This window comes from Protopterus annectens, chromosome 6.part0, assembly GCF_019279795.1.
Source record: "Protopterus annectens isolate FY-2018-M chromosome 6.part0, PAN1.0, whole genome shotgun sequence".
NCBI classification, from domain to species: Eukaryota; Metazoa; Chordata; order Ceratodontiformes; family Protopteridae; genus Protopterus; species Protopterus annectens.
Window position 1 is genome coordinate 515,917,612 of NC_056737.1, and position 25,952 is coordinate 515,943,563.

General features: G+C 38.4%; 1 protein-coding gene across 1 annotated transcript in view; it reads right to left on the reverse strand.

The window, feature by feature from the left end:
* LOC122804404 overlaps window positions 1-25,952 on the reverse strand; it is a 481,872-nt gene that overhangs the window by 435,135 nt on the left and 20,785 nt on the right. Inside the window, exon 2 of the mRNA XM_044074234.1 lies at window positions 12,996-13,535. Within this exon, the coding sequence (XP_043930169.1) occupies window positions 12,996-13,535 (540 nt within the window). The remainder of the gene's footprint in view (window positions 1-12,995; window positions 13,536-25,952) is intronic.

The following is a 25,952-nucleotide window of genomic DNA, read 5'->3' on the forward strand; positions in this document are numbered from 1 at the left end:
GTGTGTTATTATTAAGTTCATAGGTTTTAGGGGGTATTGGAGGGCATGTTAGTATTTTTGTTTCAGGGTTTTCATTAAAACAAAATTTCTGTAAGATGTGACACACTCTCAAATGGAGATGACAAGAAACAACTGTATAAAAGATTAACCTGCCAAACAGTACATGCTTGTAACACAAAGGCTGAAACTAGACATTTAACAAAAAAGCTGTTATACATAAAAGGTGGGAATAATAATTTTTTCAAGAATATGATGCTTTCTGTAATGCCTATAAAAGTGAATGGTCTCACAGATAAATACAAAAAAGAAAGAGTAGTGGACTATAGTAAAAACTGTAGAGTACAAATAATTATGCTACAGGAGACACACTTGGAAAGAACTGAACGTGTGAATTTGATAACGGAAGGTTTTTCAGGATAGTTATTCAGCAGAATACTTGGGGCAAAGGAAAAGTGGAGTACTTGCATTAATTGCAAGAGGAGCTCAAATAGTGACAGAAGATGATAAAAAGACAATAATGGTAGAACTGTAGTATTAAGGGGTTACTAGCAAAGGAGGAGGATTACAATGGCATGAATTTATATTCCACCAAAAACTCCCACAATGGAGCTTAAGAAAATTCTGGAGGAAATAATTAGGTTTCAGCTAGGAATATTACTTGTAGGTGAGGACTGGAATTTGATTTGCAACAGTGAAGATGTGTCTGAGGGGCCCAGAAAGGAAAATATAACAAATAAGGGTAGATTTTTCTAAAGAAATTTATGAAAATATTTGGAATGGAAGATCTGAATTCAGTACTAGGAGTTCGAAGTGAATTTACATATTATTCCCCAAGATACAAAAACTGGGCTAGGCTAGACAGAATTTACATTTCACAAGAACATGTGCATTTAATTGAAGGTCTTGCTATGCACCCAATAACTATTTCAGATCATGCGTCTATAATAACTAAAATAAAAAATCCAGGTAATAAAATAAAAATGAGTCACTGGCACTTTCCCATCTAGCTGTTGAAAAGATGGGAATTTACAGAATGGAAAGTGGAAATTATTCAGGAGCTATTAGAAAAAAATATAAATTCCCTCTGAAAATATAGCTAGGGAGTAAGATAAAATTAAATTGGAGTTTAAAAATAAGGTGGAAATAAAATAAAGGAAGATATGGTTAAGAAGTAACAAGAATTATTGAGAATGACTGACAAATGTTAAAGTACTGCAAAATAGGGGGAAATCTCACAAAACAAGAAGAGCAGCAACTGCAGAATGCTAAACAGAAAATAAAAGGATTACCGTGACACTATGCATGAGTTTAGAAAGATTGCTGTTAAGCAACTGTTTTTTTTTATAATAACTCTAGAGCACAAAAACATTTAGTACAACAACTCAGGCAACAGAAAGTAGAAAGGGCTGTCACCAAGCTTAGGGAGCTTACAATAAGGAAGATAATGAGGGATCCTGCTTATGTATTAGAAATATTTCAGAAATTCTATGAAAGTCTCTATAAAGCAGAGAAATATGGAAGTCAAGAAAAGGTACAAATGAAAATATGTATGGAAGAATTAAATATGCCAAGGTTAGAGGTAGAGGAGGTGCAATTACTAACAATATAAGAGGAGATTAAATAAAAATGGTGATGTATAACCAATCAACAGGAAAGTCCCCAGAAATAGATGGTATTCCTGTGGAAGTCTGGAAGCTAGTAGGGAAAAAAACTGATAGAGGTATGGAAGGTTTTGTTTAACAGTATTTTAAGAGGAGGAGAAGTACCATTATCCTGGAAGAAAGTAGTGGTAGCTGTGATACCTAAAGAGGGCAATGATCTGTCAGATCCAGCTTCATACAGGCCTATTTCAATACTAAACCATGATTATAAAGTGTTTATGTCTATAATGGCTAAAAGAATGGCAAAAGTGTGCCACATTTGACAGATATGAATGAATATGGTTTTGTGGCTGGGAAGAAACAGCTGACAACATTAAAAGAACACTGATAGGTTCATAGGTAGGTTCATAGGTAGGTACTAGGCTATTGGCCCTAGGGTCTATATAAGCCTAGCCAAAAAGGTACCCTGGCTTTCGCCACCCAAGAAAATTATTTTCCTGTGCCCCTGTCGAGCAGAGCCACAGAGGTGAAAAGCAGTTATTTATCCATTTATTTGCTTATTTTATTAACATTTGTTTACCAGGAAAGTCCGACTTGGAACAAAGCCAATTTTCAGCAGAGGCCCAGGGAGAAACGCTCCAGATGCATGTCTTTGAAACATGGGAGGAATCCGGAGCACCCAGAGGAAACCCACATGAACACAGGGAGGACATGCAGACTCCGCACAGAAGGCACCACAGCTGAGAATCGAAGCAGAGAACCTCTTGTTGTGAGGTGACAATGCTACTACTGCACCACTGCGCTGATCCATCCAGCGAGAAGCAGAATGTAAGAAAATATCACTGTTGGTGGCTTTTGATGCAGAGAAAGCATTGAACAGAGTAAGTTAGGACTTTACGAGCAGAGCAATTGAAGCATTTACATTTCCTGATAAAATTATAAGGCTGATTGAGAGGATATATGAGGGCTAAGAGGCAAAAATTAAAGTGGGTGGGGTCCTCTCTGACAATTTCTGCTTGAGCAGAGGAAGCAATCGGGGTATCCTCTCTCTCCTTTGTTACGTGCATTATATTTAGAACTACTGGCAAATAAAATAAGGAATTCAGAAATTAAGGGATATAACTGATATGGCAGTCAAGAAAAGCTGGCTCTGTTTGCAGACAATATTATTTTATACCTGACAAAACCAGAAAGGGACATTACATTGTTGTAGAACATTTTGAGACAGTTTCCGATCTTTTCAGGATACAAAATTAATGAAGCTAAAACAAAGGCAACAGTGGTAAAGTATGCACCCACACACAAATTGGTTCAGCAATATCCATATTTATAGAGACATGACAAAATGAAGCATTTAGGATTATGGATTAAAAATTATTCTAGTGTTGCAACTAAGAACATGTGGGAAGAGACTAAACAAAAGATAATACAAAAAAATTAGAAATGGAAGCTCTGTTATATGGATATTGATAGCAAGATACAAGCATACAAGCAGCTAAAATGTTTCTAGTCCTTTTAGTCTTATACACAGGTCAGGCATACTTTTATCAACCAGAGGAGAAATTCTGGATAGCAATTAATAAAGAGCTGAAGGAATTTATCTGGAGTGGGATATGGCAAGAGTCAAGTGGGATAAGCTTATTCTTCCAATAGAACAAGGCAGACTGGGATTACCCGAGTTGAAGGGGTATTTCAGAGTGCACAGTTATGGCTCCTATACATAGCATAAGCAGAAAACTATAATTCAAAGTGGAAAGAAATGATGATGAAATAGGGGGAAGCTCAAGAAACAAGGAGAGACTGGGATTTTGGATGCAGACTTTTAAGGAGAATAAAAATAATCATACAGAATGTTATACTCATAAAGTAACAGAAAGTTTTCTAAGAACCAAGCCAACATAGAAATGGAGAAAGGAGATTCTGCTGATAGGAATGACTGCAATTAGGAATACAGACAATAGGCAAGGGGAACTGGAATTTATTGGAGAAAACTGGCAAAGAAACTAAGGTATTGAGAGTAAATAACTAGACAGGGAACGGTACTAGAATGGGGAGACGCCAAGAACTTATTTGGACTGCAGATTAGAAATTGCCTTCCTTATCAAGGATTGATATAAGAGTATAGGCAAAGAGAAAGAAATAGGTGGTCCTAAATGAAAGACCAGCACTGGTGGAATTTTTAGTAGAATCCAGAACAGAAGTTGATGTTAAGAAAGGAATAATTAGTACAGCATATAAAATATTGCATAATAACTATAAAAATCAATTAGAGGAGGCTAGAAAGGATTGGGAAGAGAGACTGGATAAGCAATTCACAAAGAAACAATGGAGGGATATATGTATGTCTCCCAAATATGCAACAAAGTTTAAAAGATTTAGGATCTTTCTTTGGAAATTTTGCATAGGTATTGTTATACTCCAAGTAGACTCCAAAGAATCTTTCCTCGGGCTGACAGCAAACACTGGAGGTGTGAAGGGGAAGATAGAGGTAAATGGGAACATATTTTCTGAGAGTATAATGAGTTGTCAGACTTTAAAGATTCCCTGCATACTGCTCTATTGGAGATACTGAGTGAGCAAATTGGTGCAACTAAGGAAATTACTTTTTTGAGCTATGATAGAGAGATAAAACAACTGGAATTGTGATCTTTAGAAAAGAGTAGGAACAAATTACACAGGAAAGAATGAGAATTTAAGGATCAATACATGCAGAGGAGGAACGAAGTTTAAAAGAAGGCAGGATATGAATTAGCTATGTAATATTTGACTGACAATGACTGGATATATTATAAGTGATGTATAATGTTTGCAGCTATACTTGTGTCGGCATGGTTTGTAATGTATATTGCTTACAACTGAAGTTGTGTTGGTGTAGTTTAGTTTCATTTATATAGGTTCTTAGTTTCATAGGTAGGTACTAGGCTATCTGCCCGAAGGCATTTACAAGCCTAGCCACAATGTGTTGGCTTTCGCTGCCCCCTTAGATTAGGTCCCTGTGCCTCTGTCCAGCACAGCCACTGAAGTGATCCCCGGGTAATCTTTCTGTTTCCCATCCACTCGTCAAGGTTTCTCCTGAAGAGTATCTGCAAGGAGCTTTGCCTAATGTAGATTGGAATCTTGTTACAAAGCATGGGAAGTCTCTGGGACAGGAATCTATCCCTCCAGCACATCCTATTTATTGTTGTGGTGAGGTTTAGATCCCTAGAGTGTGTGGCTCAAGGGGATAAGGTTTTCTTTAGGTGGAGCATGTCCATCAACTCTGTGTTGGACATGGCCTTGTATGTCAGGCAGAGATAGTAGGTGGTATGCAACCGAGTACAGCTGGAGTATCTTCAGTTGAGCTGCATAGGGCATCTGTTTGACACCAGTGATCCTCTTGGTGAGGTACTTATGTCTTCTTTTCAGCTGTTGCAGGTGTTTTGTAAGGTACATCCCAAATGGGGTGTTGTACTCTATGATGGGTCTGATGAGTGATGAGTAGAGGGGCACAATGACCTCTTTTGATCTGGATGCAAACCCTTTTGTGATTAGAACAGCCACATAGAAAGATTTTCTAACCACTTTGGCAATGTGATTATCAAAGGAGAGATTACTATCTACTTGGGTCCCCAGATCCCTTATTATGTTTTCCATATTTAGGGGACTACCACCTATGTGGTAGTTTGTGGGTACTTTGTTTTTTCCAAAGGGGATGACTATGCACTTTTTGGCATTTAGCTTTAGGCCATGATTTTGACACCAGGTATCCGTCTCAGTGAGACCCTTTTGGAAGATGTCTGTGTCAGCCAGAGAGTCAATTATAGCCCCTAGTTTGCAGTCATCTGCGAACTTGGTCAGCCATAGTCCTCCTGTGCTTGCCTGTACCTCTGAGAGGTATAAGACCAACAGGAGGGGTCCTAGGACTGAGCCCTAGGGAACGTCACTTGTAACCGGTTTAGAGTCAGACCTAGCTCCCGCAACTCTAACCATGTGAGTTCTATCCATGAGCCAACTGGCAACCCATCTTGTGACATAGGGGTTTATGTTCAGGCTGGTGAGCTTGTCTATAATACCAGAATGGGGAATGGTATCAAAGGTCTTTGTGAGGTCTAGGTAGGCTGTGTGTACCACCTTTCCCCTCGTCTATAGCCTTGGTAACTGTCTCAAAGAAGTCCACCAGGTTTAGGAGGCATGATCCACCCTTAACAAAGCCGAACTGGGTAGGATCCGGTGTTTGGAGGTTCCCAATGTCTCTGTTAATGAGTTCCATGATGATGCGCTCCATAGCCTTGCAGGCCAAGCTGGTCAGGCTTATAGGGCGATAGTTCCTGGGGTCTGTTGTGGCTCCACCTTTGTGGAGCTGAATAACCATTGCTGTGAGCCACTCTTATGGGTACGTAGCCTGTGGAGAGGCTGAGTTTGAACAGTGTGTTTAGGTGAGAGGTTAGTTCATCTTTGAGCTCATGTAGGACGCAGCCTGGGACACTGTCCGGTCCCATTGATGCTGTGTTTTTGGCTTTGGAGAGGACTGTTTTAACCTGAGTGTCTGTGATTTCAGGGCTCTATATTCTTCTGGCATGGTTATGGGCCCTTTTGGGGGTGAAGTTTGCACTGAACCTGTCTGCCAGGATGTTGGCAATATCAGTTGGTTCAGTGTAGTTTGTGCCATTCTTTACTATCTTTGAGCAGATCTGAACATTGTCACTTAGATTCTTGACATAGCTAAAGAATGCTTTGTGGTTATCTTTGGAGTCCTTGGCAATTTTTCTTTCGAAGCCTGCCTTGGACGATTTTATGAGGGATCGTAGTTTCTTGCTGATACTGATCAGGGATGTCTTCCCTTCTTGGGATTTTACTCTTTTCTGTACTAGTTTCCTCCTTCTATTGTATAGCTTGTTTATGGCAGGGGTCCATAGACTGGTTTCCTTTTCTTGGAGGAGTGAGTCTTGGTTTTGCTTGGGATAGCACGATCCATGCATTCTTGTAGGTGCCCATAGAATGCATTAGTAAAGGATTTTGCATTTTGGACAGCATTATCCTTTAGCATGGGGACTTTGAAACTTTCCACCTTGGTCTTAAGTAACGTGAAATTTACTTTTGAAAAGTTTTTCACAGTGGTTTCCTTGACCGGGAGTGGGGGAAGAATGTGGATATCCAAAGTGATTTGTTTATGGTCAGATCTAACCAGTGAGGGGTTGACTTCTGGTGTGGAACACTGGTCGCCCATGTTGGTGATGACCAGGTCCAATATGTTGTCACCTCTGGTGGGAGTGTTGACGAGTTGATCCAGGGTGTTTGAGTTTATAAATTCTAGGAAATGTTGGGCAAGGGAGTTAGTACTTGAGTAGTTCTCCCAGTTAATGTTTGGGTAGTTGAAATCACCCAATATTAGGGTATTTGGTAGGACCTTTATGTTTCCCAGTGCTTCCAGAAATGCAGAATGGGGTCCTGGGACATGGAGGGTAATCTGTAGCAAGCTACAATTTGAATTGCAGTTTTGTCCATTGTTAGTTGCACGTAGATGATCTCTGAAGCATCGTGCTGTGCCACTAACCTGGAGGCGTGGGTATCCTTGATGAATATGGATACTCCCCCACCTTTTGTATTTCAGTCCGGGTTCTGTGGCCGAAATGTATGGTATGACTTGTAGCCTGGTAGTGCTGGGGTGCTCTCTGGAGCCTTAAACCAGGTTTCTGTTACTGCACATATATCGATTTTCTCCATACTGAGGAGTGCCTAGAGTGCATGCATTTTGAGGTTTAGACTTCTGGCATTGAGTAGCATTACCCTCAGATTTGTGTTACTTGTGCTATTTACGGTGGTGGGTTTGTCTTTTGAGCCTTGCCTAAAAAGGGCACTATGGGGGTGGCAAGAGCCTTGGCCAGTATTCGAAAGCTTAAGGGTGACAAATGCAAGCCGTCTCTAGCAAAGCAGAGTGGCTTGTCGAGCATGTCATCCCAGGTGGACAGACACTGGATCCCCTTTGAATGACACCAGAAACTTAGCCAATTGTTGAAACTGATAATCTTTTCTTTATACCGTGGTATAAATTTTGGTGAGGGCAGGATGCTACCCAGGGTCAGGGTCATACCGGCCTGGGCTATGTGATCAGAAAGCTCTTCCATGTCTCTTTTCATGTAGTGCAGGGAGGTACGGCTCAGGTCATTCACACCAACATGGACAATGACAGAGTCGTATTTGTACTTGTTCTGGAGTGACCTGAGTGCTTGTGTTATGTGGCAGTTAACAGTAACCTTCTCCTTATTCAGCCTAGTGAGTGGGACGTCAATGTTCCTGACTACAGAGTCACCTATTACTAGTATGTTGGGTATGTTATTTTGCCTTAAGGGCTGTGGCTGCGTGGCACACTGGTTTTGTGAAGTATGTGTTTCATGGTTTGTGTTGGGGGGGGGGGTTGCTTGGATGTCTGCTTTGGAGGTCTCTGTTGCTTTTGCAGATTTTTATTTAGAGCCTCCAAGTATGTTTTCGTGTATTTATGTATGTTTTTTGTCAGTGCTGGTTTAATTGGTCTACGTGAGACTGGTGGTTTGATGCCAGGATTTCCCTTCTCCTCTTGACTGTCTGATCCAGTCTTGGGTTGAGAGAGCTTAGCCTCCAGTTTGGCTGTATAATTGCATCTCTCGCATGTATTAGTGTTTGGTGGTAGGAGGAGAGGGTTGTCTGTGTACATGAGGCAGTTGTAACATTGCCTCAAAATGCCCAGATTCACCAGCTGGACTGGGGAGTACACCTAAAACTGCCCTTTGGACATGCCTGGATAGGTACAGTGAACTGTTTTACTGAATGGCTGGTAAGGTCGAATAGAACGCCTTGTCCTTCTATACAGTATGGGGGGGGTCTAGTGCTAGGGTTTATAAGTGTTTGTTATGAGTTTTGAGCAAGTGCCGGGCTGAGAAATGAATGGCTTGAGTGCTTAAGTTGAAAGTTTGTCTAGTTCCAGGGAAAAAATTGAAGAGGAGATTTTGTGGAGACAGGAAGAGTTATACTCTAGCTAACCGGTGTTGCCCGGCACACAAAATCGGGCAAATACGGTTTTCATAGCAGGGAAATAAAAGAGATAGAAATTAGCCCAAAATGGCCAATAAACTATTAATTTCTGGGCTGAAAACACTCCTCCAGGGACAGATAGGCTACTCAAAGCTCCCCTCTCTCACAGGTGAACAGAGAAACTCCCTTCTATCCAAGTAAGGTATGGGCAAAAACAGAGATTTGTAACACAGCCCTGAATTCAGCACTAACCTGAAAACTGGACTATACTAGTTTAGAAAGGCAGGAAACAAGTGTATTTTTTTCAGAAAATAAAGCAAATACAATCAAAAAACACTTTAAATGCACAGCAAAGGATACTTACTGTTATATATCTCAGTTCAGAGTTGTAGTCATTGCCCCTAGTAATAAAGTAGGAAGAAACACAAATACAGCAAAAGCAGATGAATAAAGTGCAATTTTTTATATATATAAAACAATAGAAAACAAACAAACTGATTTAAACAAGTTTCCCAATTAACCAGAAAAAAGCTCAAAACTGAGCCCTGTTCCAGCAGTCTTCAGTCAGACAAGTTCTAACTGCACACTCCTGCTACTAGGGTGCAGGGGAACCTTCTCCAAAAAAAGATGGCCTGGATCAGTGCTCAAGTTATACAAACAAAGCTAGACTCAGCAGGCCTGAATCTGATCTATGCTACAGCAACAAGGCCCACCAATTTCAGAAAGAAACAGTTCAAATAAGCAGGCACAATAAGCCTGTGACCAGAAATTCCCAGCTCAGAAGGGAAGAACCCAGCCTCTCCTCCCACAAGAGTGCAGACCACAAACCTTCTTAATGTAGAATAAATGGCCTGGAGCCCAAGTGCTTAAACCAGAACTAATACACTTTTAGAATAGCAGACATTGAGCCTTCAATCTGCAATTCCCAGCTTAGAAGGATGTAAGCTACCTGTCCTGCCACAACAGTGCAGACCACAAACCTTCTTAATGTAAAACAATAAAATCCAAGTGCTTAAACCAAAAGACTTAGAATAACAGTTACAATTTAATCAGGCAGTAATAAATGCAGCAGAATAAATAAAACTGAGTACTTTTAAAAAGAAGCAAAAGCAAAATAAAGTAGGAGGAAACACAAATACAGTAAAAACAGATGAATAAATTGCAATTTTTTTGTTTTTTTTGTTAGCAAAGTGCAAGGAGAGAGGAAGGAAGAACCTACGTGGGTTGGCCTACTCAAATCTTCTTGCTGTATTAAGTAGAGTGAACACTAGTCTCAGAATATGATCTCACTGTATTCGGTTAAGTGAGCAAATAAGATGGATTCAGGAGGAGTGTTCAAATACAGACTTACAGGAGGGGCGGGCAATTCCAGAGCCACCAACACTAACACCAAAACAACAACAGGGAGGGTGGCTGGGGACAAACTGCAGAGAGACACACAGCACACACTATTCAGTGAAACACACAGTTAGGTACAGAAAAAATGAAATACAGTACTTTTAAAACTGCAAGTATGTACTTAACTTCAGTTTATAATGCAGATGATTATAGCCAAGCAAGTCTCTCAGAAGTTGAGAATAAAATGATTTCTCAAACTTTGTGGCTAGCACTTAAAGTACAGAGGAATCCCTCTAGGCTAACAGTTAAATATCAGATAACAAGTGAGAAGACCATCAGCCCCCTCTTATAGAAGAGAGACACACAGCACAAACTATTCAGTGAAACACACAATTAGGTACAGAAAAAAATGAAATACAGTACTTTTAAAACTGCAAGTTTGTACTTAACTTCAGCTTCTAATGTAAGATTGCCTATGTCATATGTGATAATTTAATAAAGATGTTTCTTGTTAAAAAAAAATAATTATAGGTTGATGGTGAGTAAATCTGGGAAGTACAAAGTTTATCTTTGTTCATATTTGAGGTGGAAAATTGCTGCCATAAGAGTCTGGGGCACAAGTAGAAGGTTCACCCCACTGATAATGGGAGTACCTGAATTTGCTGCCAGACCACCACATACTCTTCAGTTACTCTTTATAGTCAGAACATGAAAGGGCACTGGCAGGCATCAGCAGAACTGATGCTGTAGGAGACAGGCCTACAGTACTCAGTTTGGGAGGTTCAGTTAATTTTGGCTTTCAGTCCAAAAGGGAGAAAATATATTTTTCCCCAGGACCTGCATGTCCATGCACAGAAGGACTTGGAATATCTGATGGAGAAGGAAGGTTTCTCAATGCAAATGGCCTCTCTGGTTAGCTGTGGGTGCCAAGGAACTGTCTTTGAGCTGTGATAAACGACTAAAATTTTGAGAGGTTTGGACAGATTAGGACACGTGTATTCTGTTGTTGGGTACAGAGGGACATTGAGATCCATGAATATATCTATGGAAGTTGTTGGAGTCAAGGGATGACAAACTTGCTCCTTTGCTGAACTGAAGCCCTAGAATCCTAATAGGACTGAAGGGATTACAAAATCCTCATAACTTTGTACTCGTGGAGTTTTTCACAGCTAATTTTCCATCTATTTGGGCCATATGATGCATCTCCACAAAACTGAGATGCTTCCCCCTCAGATTCAAGGGGTTAAGGCTAGGATATTGTTTATGCTCCAATAAAGCACTAAAGGTACACATTCTGCACAGATGTTTCTTCTTAAAAGTAGTACAAAACTTACAATCGTATACTTTATGAGAAGGACCAAGGCAGAAAAACACTGAAAATGAACATCCTTTGGTGGAAATTGTCAGCCAGAAGCACATTTATTAGTAACCTTTCTTAGGGATGATAGCAATTGAAAGATCTCCGGTTTACTGATCTAGTCAGGTTATTACATACAGTAAAAAAAAAGGCAGGAATAATAATGAAAAATTCCCAAACATGGAATTTATTGCACCTTTGGTGATCAAAAAGAGGGTACGAGTAGACAGACTTCTGATTACTTGTGTGGCAAAGTAGAAATGGAAGTGAGTTGGGTGCCTCTGCTCGTTATATCATGCATCCTACTGACATATGTGGCATGTGGCAAATGATCATGCATGATGATATTGAAAAACAGTAACCATTTGAAATGCCAGGACCCGCTACAGTGAGTCCTGAAACAGAGAGACAGAATGGCTGAAAAACAGACTTATACATATCAAGTCCAAGATGGCCACTTCCCTGATTTTTAGATATTTACAGAAATACGTTTCACTTGCTTGTTTAAGTATGCCTGTTATCACTCACTTTAGATTTACTAGATTATTTGCTACTCTTTCAAATATACTATAGCCATTTTGTTGGGCTTTAATTCATTTAAGAATTGTATTAATTCAAAGATGGTGATATGGCTGTAAAATTATATACTGTATTATTTTAGTGTGCATTTTGCTTTCTGAAAACATTAGTGTGTTCTTTGTTTAGGAACTCCACCTAAATTCTCATTAATTTTCCTGAAATTTGCCTAAACAGTTTTCAGCTTGTTTCAGAGTGTAATGCCAACATTATTAATTGCCGTTTGATTTTAATACAAAAAAACTCTACTTTTCCACATCTACTCATTGTGCAAAATTCTAACAGACTTTACTGATAAAACTGATATGAGGGTGATAACATATCAATGTAATAATGCCTTACATGATACAGACAGAATGTGCTTTTTCTGCTAAGATTAATGAAAGTATGTTGCACCATTCAAAAGAATAAACAGTTTAAAAGAGTAAAAAAATGAATACCTTTACATTACAGAATTGTCCATGTTATCTTAAAATAGTAAACACAGCCAGAAATGGCAACTTTTAAATTGAATATTTGTAAGAAAATAAGAGTGGAGGACAGATAAGATCAACAAGTGAGTAACACAAACAGGATACTTTAGAGAGAACAGGCACAAACGGGCAAATTAGTTTTAAAACATCAACAATACATAGGGCAGATGTGAACCCTTTTTGGAAGGTGTGGAAGTGGCCAGGTTATTATCATTTACTATGCTATGTTGAATGGTGTGATCCTTACAATTACAGTGCATAGGTCTGTTTCTGCCCAGGTTTATTACCTTTTTTAGCTGTCCATGTCAAGTAGTTTCAAATGTTCCTCTTGTACCATAACAAGATCAATAACTGGGCTTAAAAAGTTACCAGTATTATCATCAAATATTCATTATCCAAAAACAGCAGTTTTCCCTTGCAAAAAGACTAGCAGCGACAGAATATTTTCTCATTTATTTTATCATTCCTTAATATCTCAATATATTCCTGGGGGAAGAAGCAAAGAAAGTAATTCTCATTTATTTGCATAACATGTATTCTGTGTTACTTATAGAGAACTGCTAAATGCAACATTACACAGACTTCAAAACGGAATTACATATTACACAATCTAACCACAGTGTCTGAAAGGAAAATGAATCACTGAAATAAAAGTAGTCTTACTAGCATTTTGAGCTGCTTGAAGCATCTGCTTTAAACGTGCATTTTCCTTCTTTAGCATCTGGTTTTCTTTTATCAATTTTTCTAAAACCGCAAAGGGATTCTCCCCTTCTCCCTTTTCTTCTTCCTGTGGTTGCAGGTCATTCCAGGGCATTTGCAGATAGTTGTTCTCTGCTGGGTTTCTTGCTCTCATCTCTTCTGCCTGTTCAGATTTGACAGGTACTGCTGGTTCACACCAGTCAGGTGCATTCCAAGCATTTGGCACCTGAGTTACTGTTACAGGCATGAAGGACTCATTTATGTTAGACATATGATGAGGTACGCTCAGAAGTTCTCCTGCTTTTCTCCTTTTACTTGGCATACTCTCATGCACAGCATCCAGAAGCTGAACTCCACTTTTGGAAGTAATATTTGAACTGATGCTACAGTCACTTCTGTTTGCATCGTTGACAAGCAAATTCAGGATTTCAGCAGGTGAACTGCATTTGTTTTCATCTATTAGCCTTTTGTAATACTTCTGTTTTTCATTGCAAAGTTCAAAACCTATAAAAGGATATTGGATGTGTTTTTATTTTTGTTCTACCACCTTTAATTGTTTAAACATTGCCCTGTAGCCAAAGTGTAGCAATAATAATAATAATAATAATACAAGGGAGTCAGTCAGCATTTACCTGCATTGTACAAATTAGGAAAAAGCACAATACTTCTTATCAACATTTCTGGACTGGTACATGATCCTTTCATCTAGAATGGACAAGCTCTTACAATTTAATTAAGATAGCAATTTGTGAACTAATTTAAAATATCACACTGTTTTGTTTTTCTTGATCCATCTGTCTCTTTCATAAACAAGACATTTGATTTTTTCCCCTTAGTAAATATTGCTCAATGTCATCCCCAAGGCAAAGGATGTTTAGGGTTAGACTACTTATTCCTATAAACACCAGTCCAGTACATTTGCAGAACAAGTGGACGTACTGTTAACAGATAAGTGTACCTATCATATGGACTACAGTAATATTCATTTAACTAGCTTGAAAAAACTGAATGAAAGTTATACAAAATTAAGAAGCTGTTCTCGAATATGTTGTGTTTGAAATGCTACTTGTCAGACAGTAAGTGTTCTAAGAAGTTTGAGGTATACCAAGAGGAAAGGTTTGACTGGTCCTGACCGATTCAGATAATGTATAAGGATTATAAATTTGTATCAGTTACTTACATTTGTGAAACACAGAAAAAGGTGAGCAGTGATCATAATAGGCTTTAGTGACTACTGATATATAATAGTGTTAGTGATTCTTCAAATACATGGTTAAGCTAAATTATCAGAAACAGAACTGAGCCTCACATAAATAGCTGGCAAAGTAAAAATGATTGATCGGCAAAACAACAGACAACATTAAAGCTTCCAAACCACACAATGAGTATGAGTATGAGTGCTGTACATACCTCTCAACCACTTAGCACAAGAATTCTGGACAAAGCAAAGAATAATTGAGCAGAGGAAGGCCCAAAATCAGATTTTTAAGTATTGCTCTTATAAACTTATAAAATTGCTAGAATAACAGAGTTTGCATTTATATGCATTATCATTAGCAAGAATATTAAATCTGAAATGCAAATGTATGTCATTACTTAGTCACTTCAATCCTGAATAATTTGACAAATTTTACAAGGAAAGGGACAAAACTATGAGGCAAAAATGTGGACATTCTGTGAAATTTTGGACATTCAAGAGGTAATGTACACTAATTGAGATCTTACTTTCGCTCCTTTTCTTACTCTCATAAAGTTTCTCTTATTTTATGTTTTATTTGCCTTCCAGATCCTTTGTTTGTCATGCTTACTCTCAGTATCATAACCTGGACTGTATCATCAAATCAAGCTTTTTCAAATGGTCTCCCTCCTACACATGAAGCAAAGAAATGGAAAAAAAAGAATGCTACTGAGGACACAATCTTTACTGCTCACTCTAATTTATCTGGAAACTACTTATGTAACTTTGGTAAAACAACGAAGAAAGAAGTTGGGGAGCATAGTCCATTACTACGTGGAAAGGCACTTTTCCTCACTTTCTCATTTACTCATTGTTCTGGGCTTCTGAGGTACATTAGTACATGCACTATTTTTGTTGTGTACTTCGGCGATGGGGACAAATCCATTTCTGCTAGTATTGCTGCTATTGGTTTACTAATTCTCCAGTTGCCATCTACAAGCAGAACCCAAGTCTGCAATATGCTAGAATTAACATGTGTCCCTTATTAGAAAAAGAATGTCACAAGCAGTGACCCCCATTTACCCTTTATGGGTCTTATTTATTTTCTAAGCTATGATACGCCAAGTGGGTTTCTATGATTTTGGTGAGTTTGTGAAAATCATTCTCATTAATGTCCCTTTACTATATTAGCTACAGTTATCAAACTACATTTGAAGGTTCTCTACTTACACCAAGCCCCCATTTTTTTTCTTTGCTTGCTATATAAAAGTGTACAGGTCAAAATCCTTATCACCTAGATAAAACAACTATCTTTATGAGGAAAGGATGTCAATGACAAGTGAAGATGAACTGGAAACATCATTCCTCACTGCACGTGAAAATATTCTCCATATACTTTTCATGATACCAGAAAAGCGGATTGTATTAATTACAGAGATCTACAGTGCATAGCCTTGACACAATCACGAGAACAGGGGCAAGACTGCTGTAATAAAACAAAATAACTGCAAATAATCTAGCTTAAATGCTAAATTAGAATATTTTTCAGTCTTTCTGTTTAGGTAACACAATGATGCCTCTGCAGATACTAATTGTCACATAAATAAATGAGCACACAAAATCTGGAATTAACTGTGAGATGTTTATTTACATAACAGATTCACAAGAACATGGTATTCTTTTTTTTTTTTTTTGAAAATCTCTTTATTCAAGTTTTACAATACAATCAATAACAAGAGCAATAATATCAAAAGAAAGAAGAAACACAGAGGTACAAATAACAACCGTATATATGGATATTAACAAATAACTATATACACAAGTGCTCTTATCCCAAGGGAGTATAAACATAGTTAACTTTAAGAGAGAATATAATTAAATAATGTATCCCAGTATTTAATGAAATGAAAGTGGGGTTTTTGATTGTATACTAAGTATTTGTGAGCTAGTAAATACTTAGTGTTTAAATCCATCCCAAAACAGCAAAGATCTGTCTTTCCAGTTTAAAGTAATACAATATTTGATTAACGTGAAAAGTGAGATTACAATACAAGCTTGTAGTTTTGACAACCCAGGAGGGGGAATGCATAAGAGGATAAACTTCCAAGACAGGTTAGACTTTTCATAACCTATTTTTTCCAGTTGAGCTCTTAATGAGCACCAAGGCTTGTAGGAGCATTTACAGCTTCAAAAAATATGGATAAGGTCAGCTTTATGACTGTCGCAGTAGGGGCAGAAAGGGAGTCAGATAGGCATTATTTAATATCATGAGTTGGATGTAGTTAAGTTTTTAAAGGGGATATATTTTGAGGTTAGTTGAATGGACTGAGATATCTTATTAGAAGAGATTAATGGACCTTGGTCAGTCCAATATTTTGAGAAGATTACATCTTTTTGAGTTTTAATTTAAAGAATTAATTTCTAAGAGTTAGTAATCATTTTCTTCTTGAGTGAGAGTAAATTCCACAAGGTTTTACAAGTTTTTATGTCATTTAAAGTTATGGTGGGTTCCTCTAGTATGTTGTGACATAGTTCTTTGATTTGTCTTATAATAATAGTACAATTTTTGGGAACGTTCATGTGGATCTTCATTTCAGAGACAGATTTATTATTGAAAGGGAAAAAGTCAGATTTTTTTTCTCTTTAAAAAGGACATATTGGTCTAAATTGGTCATCTTCTTGTTTAGCTTTAGGTTAGGGTTAAGGTGGATAGGTTGTATTGTATTAAAAGCAGGAGACAGGTTTAGAGATTTAAAGATCTTTTGTAGGATATTTATTTTGTGTTTTATGGCTAAATTAATTTAATCTTCTTCATGTTTTCTTTATTGAGAAATGGGAGAGCTTTGGGGTTGAAATTAAGTGATTTAGTGTAATTATAGAATAGTTTCACCCAGGTAGGGGACCACTGTGAAGAATTAGGAGAAAAATCAGATATGGTTATTAATCTGTTACAATTAATAATGTCATAGTATAATTCAAGATCAGGCAGACCAATACCACCATTTTCTTTGGGGTATGTCAGGTTTCTATATGTAATTCTAATTGATTTAGGAGACCATAGGAACTTAGAGAGGAAAGAGTAGAGAATTTATTATGAATTGTTATATTAGAAGCATTGAAGACATATAGAAATCTTGGCAGATGTTCATTTGTTCAGGTCATTTTTGATGTTAGGCCAGAGTTTTATAATATTATTTAAATAAGTCTGGTTGGTATCTTGATGGACGGATATTCCTAAATAATGCAGGGATTGGGTGCTTTTAATTTCAGAAGGGAAATCATAATTAGGTAGTTGGCAGAGTAAGTTAATATGAAAGATAGATGATTTCCCTAGGTTTAACTCATAGTTTGAGAATTTCGAAAAAGCATCTATAGAGTTTACAGTTTTCTGAAGATCTGAACTAGGGAGAGAATAGTATAAGTTAAAGTCATCAGCATATGGAGATAAAGGGATTCTGATATGGTGGAAAGATTTCTGAGAAATTAACAGATATAGAGGTTCAATATATAGATTAAACAAATAAGGGGACATGAGGCAGCCTTGTCTGGCACCACTCTTAATATCAATTCAAGAGGAGAGAAGTCTATTTGTAGGATAGTGTGAGCATTAGAATAAAGTGTTTTGATAGACTGTATAAAAATCTGGAGTATATTGGATCGGGGTAAGATTGAAAGCAAAACGTCAACAGTGAGCCTATCAAATGCTTTGTATGCATCTACAGCCAGGGTATATATAGGAGTATGGAGGATATTAGATAGAGTTATCATAGCATCAAGAGAGAGGGTATAGTCGAATGTTTGTCTATGTTGAATAAATCCAGATTGTTCAGGGGAAATAATGTGGGGACTAACAGGTTTAATTCTGTTAGCCAGAAATGAGGCAAAAATCCTCATGTCTAAGTTGATTGGAGAAATAGGTCTATAGTTCCAGGGATTTTTAAGGTCAGAGTTTGCTTTAGGTATGAGGATTGTTTTAGAGGCATTTAAATGTAGGTCATTATTTCCATTATCAATAATATAGTTAAAGAGATGTAGAAGGATAATAGATACCCTTTGGGCAAAGGCTTTATAAAATTCTGCAGTAAGGCCATCAGGACCTGGGGCTTTATTGGGTTTGAGTTTATTAATTGTATTGATTACTTCTTGTTGAGCAATGGGGGTTGATAGTTTTGCTGTTCTTGGTTAAGTTTAGGGAAGTTTAGTTGGTTTAGGAAGAGTTTTATATCTGATTTATTTATCGGAAACTCAGGAACATTATAAAGTTGAGAATATAAGGTTTCGAATAATTTAATTATATAATGATTCTCACAGTATTTTTTCACCTTGGTATGTAATCTCTGAAATAGTGGGGGGAAATTCTGCTTTGGTTGATTAGTCTTGAAAGGAATTTTGAGGGGATCTGAGCCCATTCAGAATAGTTTGCTAACGTTTTAATTTCTAGAAAAGATAAGTTTTTCGCGTATAAAGAGTTAAGCTTTTTCTGTAAATGAATGATCTGTGTTGCTGTCTTATGTCTAAAGTTTGATTGGAGGTCTAATTCAAGATTATTAATTTTGGATTTAATTGATTTTTCTTCGAGAATATTTTTTTATAAAAGGAGGCTTTACTTATGAAAGACCCTCTAATAGTAGTTTTGATAGAAGCCCAGGAGATATCAAATGGTAGTTGGTTTGAGTTAAGTGAATTCACTGTTTGTTCTAGAAAAGTATCTATTTCCTGTATTATATCTTTTTTCAACAGAAGGTTAGGATTTAGTGTCCAAGTAAAACCCCTATTTCTAGTAGACGATTTATTAGACCAGTGATTTATTAGACCAATGGTTAGAAAGGGATCTGGGGTCTGTATTAAAGAGGTACTAAAATCTAGAAAGATACTGGCTATTAAAAAATAATCCACTCTAGACCAGTTTTATGACAATAAGAGTAGAAAGTAAATTTATTTTTGGGAGTGTTATTAGTTAGAAAGATATATGGGTCAAACAGATTAAAATACTTTTTCAGTTCCGTAATAGCTAAGGTGGCATATCTGTTATATTTAGGTTTGACATTTGTTCTATCTGTCATAGGGTCTTAAACAGAATTCCAGTCCTCACCAATAATATAGTAATGATTAGGGAAAGAAGTGAGAATTTTGTAAATAGACATAATAAATTCATGTTGCTTAATACAGGGAACATATATAGTAAGCAGCAAAAATAGTTTGTCCAGATGGGCACATTTAGTTGTTATGTAACACCACCTTCCTTCAAGGTCAATGTTGTATTGCTTGATATCTTCCTGGAAGTTTTTTTAACAATAATAGCCACCCCAGCGCTATTCGATTTTTTACCCGAGGCTATAATAGTTTGAATCCATTTTTTCACCAAAGAAGAACACAATATTCTAATTATCTGTTGGGAAGACATGTTTCAAACAAGACAACAAAGGAAGTGCAAAGTGAGCCTTAAAAATCTTATAAATAAGTAAATAAAGAATGATCTTTAACTCAATACTTGTAACAGTTTTAATATAAAATAAATAAAACAGCAGTAAGTACTTTTTGTCTCAAGAACATGCATATCATGACTTCATCAGACTGTTAAAATATATATTAAATTTCATTCACATTGACATAAGATATCACAATGGTCATACGATTTATTCATTGAACAAATACATACCGTGTCTTATAAATATTAACCTTTTAAACCATTCTGCCTTAAAATCCAGTGCCTCATTAAGACAAGGTTTTTCTATTGCATTAAAAAATTAACACCTGAACTCCCTGACTTCCAACTTATTTACTCAGTCTCCCTCTCTAAAATCTTTTTCTCGGTAGTCTAAAACAAAAATCTCTTATATTTTGTACAAACAGCTATATGACTGTATAAACCATTAAATGTATTCAACTTGAAGATCCATCTATCCACAAACACTTTTTCCCCATTTTTGCACATGGGGACAAGATGGCATATAGATATTCATTGATTCTCACACTTCTTCCAACAACACCAACAACTTGTTTATGTTAAATGTAATTTTAACTTTCAATATTACTATTGGTACTTCTTGATAATAAATGAGTAAATCCAAATAGAGCAAACCAATCTTGTGATTTAGCTGTTTTCATTTGTAGACAAAATCTTTATTATATTATCCAACCACATGAAGATTAATAAGTGTAATCCTTATGGAACCTTGTCTGCTTTCCTGTAATATTGAACAAATAACACATCCCACTGGTCTTTTTTAATTTATACATACATGTAAACATCCGTTACAGTATAAGTTTGGTGCCCAATGTCTCATTTATGCTGCAGCCACAGAAAGACAAGTAGTATTACTTGGATACCATACTTGTAATTCTGATTTTATGCCACACATGTAATTCTGATTTTGTAGTATATATTGCTATAGTTTCATAGGTTGGTACCAGGCTATTGGCCCTAGGGCCTATACAAGCCAAGCCATAACAATTCCCTGGCTATTTCTTCCTACAATATTTACTTCCCTGGACCTCTGTCTAGCAGGGCTACTGACGTTATCCCCGGGGTGAATTTCCTATCTCCCATCCAGTCGTCAAGGTTCCTTTTGAAGAAGGCCAAAGAGGTGCTCTACTTGACATGTAAGGGCAGTTTATTCCAGAGTCTCTGGGTCAGGAACTTATCTCTCCAGCATGTTTTGTTCATTGTGATGACAAGGTTTAGCTTCCTGGAGCATGTGGCTCTGAGGGATTGGGATTTCTTTAAGTGTAGCATGTCCAACAGCTCTGGGTTTGACATGGCCTTGTATATTAAGCAGAAATCGCCTTGTTCTAGACGATATATGACAGAGTATAGCTGGAGTTTTTTTAGATGGTCAGCATAGGGCATCTTCTTTAGGCCTGTGATTCTTTTAGTGAGGTATTTCTGTGGCCTTTCCAGTTGTTGCAGATGTCTTGAGAGGTACATACCAAATGGAGCATTGTATTCTATAACGGGTCTAATGAGGGATGAGTACAGTGAGACAATGACCTCCTTTTTTCTGGATGAAAAGACCTTACTGATGAGGTGTGCCACATAGAAGGATTTCCTGACTGTTGTGGCGATGTGGTTATTGAAGATGAGGCCACTGTCCACCTGTGTCCCCAAGTCTCTTATCACACTTTCGGTGTTTAGTGTACTGTCACCTATGTGGTAATTCACGCGTACGTGTTTTTTTCCAAAGGGGATAACTATACATTTCTTGGCATTAAGCTTGAGCCCATGGCTCTGGCACCAAGCATCTGATTCTGTAGGGCCCTTTTGTAGAATATCCACATCATTTGGGGATTCAGTAATGGCTCCCAGTTTGCAGTCATCTGCAAACTTTGTTAGCCAGAGTCCCTTAGTGTTGGCCTGTACTTCAGAGAAGTAGATGCCAAACAAGAGCGGTCCCAGGTCTGAACCCTGAGGTACTCCACTTGTCACTTGTCTGGAGCTGGATTTGGAGTCAGCTACATTTACAGTTTGGATTCTGAAAGTAAGCCAGTTGGCAATCCAGCGAGTGAAGTAGGGAATAGTGCCCAACTTAATAAGTTTGTCTATGATTCCAGAGTGGGGGATGGTGTTGAAGGCCTTGGCGAGGGCCAGATACCCTGTGTGGACCGCCTTACCCTTGTTGACAGCTCTAGAGATTGATTCGAAGAAGTCAATCAGGTTCAGGAGACAAGATCGGCCCTTCACAAACCCAAACTGGATGGGGTCCAGTGTTTGAAGGTTGCCAATGTTGTTGTTTATAAGTTCCATGATAATACGTTCCATGACCTTGCAGATCAGGCTCGTCAGACTGATGGGGCGGTAGTTCCCAGGATCCAGGGTGGATCCCCCCTTGTGGAGTGGGGATAACTGTAGCTCTGGGCCACTCCATGGGCATGAAGCCTGAGGTGAGGCTATGGTTAAACATGACACTTAGGTGAGGTGCCAGTTCATTTTGTAGTTCATGTAGTACACAGCCCAGGATGTCATCTGGTCCCATGGATGCTGTATTCTTAGCTTTGGAGAGTGCGTTTTTTACCTGTGTGGCCGTTATTACCGGAATTTGGCAATCTTTCGATATTGAGATGGGTCCTTTTGGGGGTGAGAGGGGGGTGAAGATGGCACTGAATCGATCTGCCAGGATATTGGCAATATCCTTGGGATCAATATATTTAATGCCATTCTGTTGTAGCTCAGAGCAGATCTGAGCAATACCATTTAGATTCTTGACATAGCTATAGAATGCCTTGTGGTTGTCTTTGGGATCTTTGACAATTTTATTTTTGGCACTAGCTTTGGAGGATTTTATGAGGGATCTCAGCTTCTTACGGAGGCTGGTAAGGGAGTTTTTTGCATCCTGGGATTTTCCTCTTTTCTGCAACAGTTTTTTCCTTTTGTTGCAGTTTGTTTATGGCAGGGGACCACCAGACTGGCATCCTTTTTTTGGAGGAGAGCATCTTGGTTCTATTTGGGATGGCTCGATTCATGCACGAGTGGATGTGCTCATACAGTGCCTTGGTGTAGGATTCAGCAATCAAACTTTCAGATCCCGTCTGCAAGGGTGTCATGAAGTTTGTCACTACTGACTTGAGTAGCATGAAGTTGGCTTTGGAGAAGTTTTTTTACGAGGTTTCCTTACTGGGGGTTAGGAGAAGGATGTGGATGTCAAGGGTGATTAGCTTATAGTCAGACCTGACCAATGAGAGGGTGACCATAGGTGGGGAGCATCGATTTCCCATGTTGGTAATGACCAGGTCTAGGATACTGGAGCCCCTGGTGGGACTATGGATTAGTTGATTCAAGGCATTGGAATTTATGAATTCCATGAACCGTTGGGCAAAGGTGCTGGTACATGAGTAGTTTTCCCAGTTAATGGCAGGGTAGTTGAAATCACCCAGTATTAGTGTGTTTGGTTGTATCTTAATATTTTCCAGTATGTTTAGAAAGGTGTAGTGAGAATCTTGGGGCATGGTGGGGGATCTGTAGCAAGCTACAGTTTGGATTGCAGTCTTACCTGGTGTTAGTTGCACCTGTAGAATTTCAGACACATTGTGTTGGGCAACTAGCCTGGTAGTGTGAATATCCTTGGTGAATATGGACACTCCTCCACCTTTAGTGTTTCGTTCCTGGTTTGGTGGCCGAAAAGTGTGGTAAGAGTTGTAGCCTGGTATTGCATGGGTGCTCTCTGGAGCGTTGAACCAGGTCTCAGTTACTGCACAGATATCGATGTTCTCCATTTTTAGGAGTGCCTCGAGAGAGTGCATTTTGAGGTTTAGACTTCTAGCATTGAGTAGCATTACCTTAAGATTTTGCATGCTTGTACCTGTTATGGTGGCGGTTTTGTCCTTTGAACTTTGCCTAAAAAAGACACTATAGGGGTGGCAAGGGCCTTAGCCAGTAACCTGAATCCCAGGGGCGACAGGTGCAGACCATCTCTGGCAAAGCATCGTGGTCTATCGATCATGTCATTCTAGACAGACAGATACTGGATCCCCTTTGAATGACACCAGAAGCTTAGCCAATTGTTGAAGTCAGTCATTTTGTCCTTATACTATGGTATCATTCTGGGCGAAGGCAGGATGCTACTCAGGGCTAGGGTCATACCTGTCTGGGCCACATGATTCAAGAGATCTTCCATGTCTCTTTTCATGTAGTCCATGGAGGTATGGCTCACGTTATTCACTCCAACATGGACAATGACAGAATCATATTTGTACTTGTTGTGGAGTGACTTGAGTGCATGCGTTATGTGGCAGATCCTGGCACCCAACAAGCAGCTGGCTGTAACTTTCTCCTTGTTCAGCCAGGTGAGTGGGACATCAGTGTGTCTGACTATAGACTCACCTATGACTAAAGTGTTGGGTACGTTGTCTTGCCTTAGGGGCTGTTGTTAGGAGGCACACTGGTGTTGTGAGCTATGTGTCACTTTGGTTGTTATTGGTGTTTGTGTTTCAGCTTCGGAGGTCCTTGTTGCTTGGGCAGGTTACTGTTAAGGACCTCCACATATGAGGGTTTAGTGTTGCTATGTGAGGGTGTTGGTGGTGTGGGTTTAGAAGGGCTATGTGTTGCTTGAGGTGTAGTGCGGGTGTTAACCTTCTCCTCTTGACTGTCTAGCACAGTCTTGGGTGGAGAGAGCTTTGCTTCCAGTTTGGCTATGTAAGTGCATCTCTCGCAGGTTGTAGTGTTGGGTGGTAGGAGGAGAGAGTTGTCTGTGTACATGAGGCAATTGCTGCATTGCCCCAGTATGCCCAAATTCACCAGGTGGACAGGAGAAATCACCATAAAAGCTGACCCTTGGACATGCCTGGTTTGGTGCTTTTTTTTTTTTTTTTTTTTTTTTTTGTAAAGTACAAGAGCTGTTTTCCCTTACCTTAGCAAGGTACTTTGCAATTATAGGCTGTTTAGTGCCTATGATTAATTTCTCGTTATTAACAAAAAGAGTTGAGTGCTTGTATCAGTTTAAGGCTTCCTAGTGCTTTCCAGCAGGTTTTAGAGCAAGTGCTGGTCACAGGGATGCTAAAAGGTAAGATGAAAAAAATGGTTTATCCTAAACACAGGAGTGTGCACTACAGGAGTTAGATGTGAAAGTAGGTAACTTAAGTTTTACCAGTCTAAAAAGTTACGTTTTAGTGGGGAGTCACGATTTTTAAAACAGCAAGATAGATTGAAAGTGGATGGTCACTTTTGTATTCTGGTACTATGGAATACAGTAGGATGGCCAATAAATTTAAACAGTTGAAGGGGAGCGATTTCACAAAATGATAATTTTGCACTTACTCACACAAGCCAGTAAAAGTAGAGAGGAAATAAGATATATGGTCAACTAGAAAGACAGTGGTATTTAAGAACACAACAGTAACCGGGTGAGAGGGTGGGGAAAAAATGTCTCCCTAACTCACAAGAGACAGAGCTGTGGTCTCTTTTCAAGTTTTAATATGCAGTTAAACGCAGAATACAAGTAAAACACAAGGTTAAGAAAACAAATCACAGTATTCAAAATAGAAAAAGGCAATCAAGTAATACAAAATACAACAAATAAAAAGCAAACTAACCTTTCCCTCACAGCAAAGTGTAGCAGAGTCTGGGTGAGCATTTCTAGTAAGGAATGGATGTGAAAGTTTTTATGTACAGAAGATACCTGAACTCTTAAGATCTCTGTCCCAGTTTGCCAATCCAGAAGAACTCATATAGACTTCTATAAAACATTGAAAATGCATGGTAACCATGATAGGACAGGAATTTCCAGGGCTTAAACATCTCAGGCCAAATCTCATCTATACCTGCATCCTTACTACTGGAGGAGTTTAACACAGTGACCTCATCTATCAAAATGGATCCATGTCCATAATCTGCTTCTAGTACTACCTCCTAAAAGCATGATATGTCTGCCATACTCAGGACTTCCTAAAAGTGTCTCTTCCATGACTCAACAATGTCCCCAGTTAAGATCAACATCTCTCCATCCTAGCCAGGAACAGCCTCGACAATATCTCTATCTCCCCCTCCATATTCACTAGGTGGTTTGTAAGAACCACTTTGAAGTTATCCAAAATTATCATCCATGGCCTTCCCAAACAATTCATCCTTTCAATAACAGTACAACTTTCCTTGACCTTGTTATCCAATTTCACAATTCACTAAACTATTTCCTTTACTTATCTGCTTATCTGGTTTAACAGGAAAAGGGCCAGCACTAATCTCTGCTATACCTCACTAGTATAGTTTGACATTCAGAGGGGGTGTCAACAAGATTCACACCTTGGGATCTGTT